Below are 4,241 nucleotides of genomic sequence, written 5' to 3' on the forward strand. Positions count from 1 at the left end.
TCTGCTGATATTTCTGACTAACAGCGAGAAGAGGGCAGACAATAACCCTGTACCCTATAAAATGCAGTAGACAGTTTTACCCCAACATTCCCCTGACTGGGAGCCTTGTATTTCTCCAGCTGGACTGCCATTTTCCCATACAGTTGCCCTATTATAGATTTCTAAGAACTTGCATTTTAGTTCCTTGCACCGACCACTCTCATTTCCACTCCGATGCAATTCCAGGATTGAGTGAGGAGAGGCAGAATCCCTCCAAGTCGATACTCCCAACCAGGGAGCCTGCTGAGATAATACACTTCCTCATGGGCTCAGCCAGCTGAAAAGGGCTCTTCAGTGCCTCAGTGCTGAAAGCTTAGCATGTGCACACAGACTGGTAAAGGACCTTCCAGGGCACCCAGACACTTGGTGGGGCAAGCCATCAGTTTGGAACTCAAGAGCTTACACATGAACTCAAAGGGTGTCACGTCTGGCACATTGGCCATCTGGCCGGGCAGGGACCATCCTGAGAAAACGATCAGCAAGGCCCTGCCTGGAGGAGTCTTCCCTAACCACACACCGGCCGGCAGTCCTCGGACCCCCAGCCTGGTGCTCCCACCCTTCCTCTCCACAGCCCCTCTGACTCTGACAGCAGAGCCCTCCTCCTGAGCCCCGGCCACCCGGCAGAAGCAGCCAAGCTTGCTTCCTCACGGTTGCACAACTGGAAGTTGACCTGTGGATGAAGAAAACCACGGGTGTCCGGTAAGTTTTCCTTTGCACATCTCTCGGGGCCATGACCTGAAGGGACCTTTCCGGGCAGTCTGGCTTTTCTTGTGTCCCCATGGGGTCCCCATCAGGGAGGGCACAGTATAAATCCCGGCCACCTCTCCCAGCAGGCAGGGACCAGCAGCTCTGCTCCACTGGAACTCAGGTGAGGGCCAACTTTCAAAGCACTGATTTGTGGAAAAGAACAGACCCCGTAAATTCCTTCAAAAACAATTATTCTGTTTTGTATTTGTCCTGTATGAGGTCTGGGGTGGCAGGGTGGCACGTGCTAAATGCTTGCTGATGGATGATAGGCTGCTCCAGGTGGGGACAGTCTGGTCCCAACTTCCTCCATCAATGCCACCGTGGGGACTCTCAGCCAGCCCTGTGGTCAGGGATCACGGGGTCAGAAGTGAGGGCTGTGGCTCTGAGTGAAGGCCTGCCCCACGTGGGCTCCTAAGAGTTCCCTGAGAAGCACTGGAATGAGCAGCAGTGGCTCTGTGACATGCAAATCCCTGTCCTTGGCCCCTGACCTCTCCTTCCTTTCAGCACCATGAAGCTTTTCACGGGCCTCATCTTCTGCTCCTTGGTCCTGGGTGTCAGCAGCCAATGGTATTCATTCTTTGGCGAGGCTGCTCAAGGTAAGGCCGCTGGAGGGGGGTGGCATCCATGGGCCACTGGGTCTTGCCCCAGCACATGCAAGGGGTGGAGCTACTATCATAGGTCTGTTGCCCTAAGTGGTAGAAGGTGGACAGTGTTTGGGGAGCTTTTCATCAAGCAGATTGAAAACCACAGGATGTGGTCCATCAGTTACTAGAGAAAGAGCAATCTCAGCTGAAGCTTAAGTCTGACTAGAAGAAACAGAGTAAGTCTTGCAAAGGCAGAAAATTTCCCGCAGATAAATTGTATAAAGTACCATAAAAGCTGTTAAACTTTTCATCTTTTTTCCCGCTCCCTTCATGCATCCCTTCCTCCTTTTCTTCCTTCCTCTTTCCATCTTTCTTTCCATTTACTAACTGGATCGATTTAGAAACACCTTCAGCTCAGCTGTCACTATGCTTCCTATCCTCAGTGACTGTCCCTGTTCCCTACTCATTCCTAGCCTTTAACTTGACTAAAAAAAGAAAGAAAGAAAGAAAGAAAGAAAGAAAGAAAGAAAGAAAGAAAGAAAGAAAGAAAAATGGGGAACTAATCACATCTACCAAGCCTGCACTAGGAAGTCAGCACCTTCATGCAATTCAGGGTGACCAACTCTCCTGGTGTGTTTGGGTCTGAGGCACTTCCTAGGACACTCTCAGTGCTCACCGGGGTAGTTCTAGGCAAACGGGGACACTTCTGGTCAAGCTGGGACACGTGGCCACTCAGTATGACTTCAGAACACCTCAGGGAGGCAGGCATCATCCTCCGCTTGAAGGGGACAAAACTGGGCTTTAGAGCAACCCAGTCCATTGTCCAGGGACTCACTGCCAGTCAGCAGGTGGCCGAGCAGAGGTTGGGACCCAACTGTGCATGAGGCCAGAGCGCTGGCCACGTAGGTGTGTCTGAGAGCACCTCCTAAAGCCGGGTGGCTCGTGATCTCAGCTACTTGTGGGAATCGCCTGCAGAGCATGAAAACTACTGATGCCTGAGATCCCCCTCTGGAGTCTGAGGTCTGGCCTGGCTGTGACCTGGTCACCAGACTTTCAGTCGCTCCCAGGTGATTAGGAGGTGCAGCCAAGTGTGGCTGATGGGCACAGCCCTACCACTTGCTTCCTCAAGCTGCCCATATCATTGGGACAGCCTGTTTAGAAAGTTCTCAGGATGTCATTGGTGCCCCTGACACTCAGAGGGACTTGGGTCACAGTTATGTGCACTCATTCTGCAAGTATACATTTCCTTGGCCTCGGGGCAGAAGGGCTGTATATCTGGGCCTTTCCCAGAATCTGTCTGCATGTCACCTCCACACTTACCCAAGTCCCCTGGGCCTTATGACATGTGGCTTCATTTTACAACAGTGCTTCCTAACTGAGAGCAGTCTGGGGCCCTGGGGACAGTAGGCAACATCTGGGAACATTTCTGGTTGTGACCCTCAGGGACTATGTTGCCCACATCCAGTGGGGAGGGGTCAAGGATGCTGCCTTACATCCTATAGTATCAGGACAGGCCTGAGCAACAAGGAATTGGCCCCACATTTCAGGGGTGCTCAAGTTGAGAAATCCTGTGCTGTGATACCTCCTTTGTCTCCTTTAAACAGCTCACATAGAGCCCTAAGTGAGATGCAGCACGTGGTCCCGCAGGTACAACCCAGCTGTGCCCCTCCCGCACGACTGTCACTAGAGAAAGCTGGAGAAACCAACCAGATGCAGACTTGTTCTCAGTCTGTGGTATCCAAGGGGGGACCACAGGCAGAAATCTGGAATCAGTGGTACATGTGTCGTTCTCTGAGTCTTCCCTGAGGTGTGCTTTCTGTTCACCTGGTTTCCCATTGCTGTGACCTGTTCTCTCAGGTGCTTGGGACATGTGGAGAGCCTACTCTGACATGAGAGAAGCCAATTACAAAGAATCAGACAAATACTTCCACGCCCGGGGGAACTATGATGCCGCACAGAGGGGACCTGGGGGCGCTTGGGCGGCAAAAGTGATCAGGTAACGGGGCTCCAGGGAATGCAGGGGTGGGTGAGCTGAGCGTGGCTGCTTTGGACAGCCAGGAGGGGCAAAGCCCTGGAGAAGTCTCCTGTAGAGACTGTGGCTCCTCCTCCTCTTGCCCACCCTCCCCTCAGTGCCCAGTGTGGGGTGTGAGTGGTTGATGGAGCCAGAGCAAGGCCAGGGGGAATGGGTGGTCCCCACCCTCCCCCTCTGAGTGCTGTTCACCCAGCAAAGGGACCAGCCCCAGCCGAGGTGGTCTGTTTGGGGGGCGGAGGCAGGGAATGTCAGTGTTTTATCCCCTCTTTCCTTGGCTCCTGTCAGCCATCCCTTGGGACGAATAGAGATGGGGGAAGGGGCTATTGCTCATCAGCTGCTAATTTATCTCCTACCTGCCTTCCTCCATTCCAGCGATGCCAGAGAGAATACTCAGAGAGTCACAGACTTTTTAAGGCATGGAAACAGCGGCCACGGAGTAGAAGACTCGAAGGCTGACCAGGCTGCCAATGAATGGGGCCGGAGCGGCAAAGACCCCAACCACTTCCGACCTGCTGGCCTGCCTGACAAGTACTGAGCCTCCTCTTTGCTCTGCACTCAGCACAGGGGCTGGGAGGCCCCCGAGGGCAGAGACACCGAGTCATTGAGTTCTGTGTCCACAGAATCTGTTGTAGGGCTCCTAACAGGTGTCTAATAAATGCTTAAGAGTTTCTTGAAAAACACATGTTGTTGTATGATGTAAGGACTGCTTATTTGTTCCCAGGGGTGATGGAGGGACACACACATGCAGGCCGAGCCTGTGGCCGTGTGTTTGGTGTGAGGGTGACCATGTCAGTGTCACACGGGGCAGACGCCCTTTGCTCCCCCTTCCTGGATCAGAC

At 53.3% G+C, this 4,241-nt stretch overlaps 1 protein-coding gene across 1 annotated transcript; it reads left to right on the top strand.

The window, feature by feature from the left end:
* Positions 1–265: 265 nt before the first annotated feature.
* Positions 266–4,005, top strand: LOC120234786 (serum amyloid A protein). The gene is made up of 4 exons (XM_039236751.1): positions 266–738; positions 1,291–1,382; positions 3,228–3,366; positions 3,775–4,005. The coding sequence occupies exons 1-4, from the start codon at positions 716–718 to the stop codon at positions 3,935–3,937; spliced, it is 417 nt and encodes a 138-aa protein (XP_039092682.1). The 5' UTR covers positions 266–715; the 3' UTR covers positions 3,938–4,005.
* Positions 4,006–4,241: the final 236 nt, after the last annotated feature.

Source organism: Hyaena hyaena, unplaced genomic scaffold, assembly GCF_003009895.1.
Source record: "Hyaena hyaena isolate Hyena2069 unplaced genomic scaffold, ASM300989v1 scaffold_116, whole genome shotgun sequence".
Classification (NCBI taxonomy): domain Eukaryota; kingdom Metazoa; phylum Chordata; class Mammalia; order Carnivora; family Hyaenidae; genus Hyaena; species Hyaena hyaena.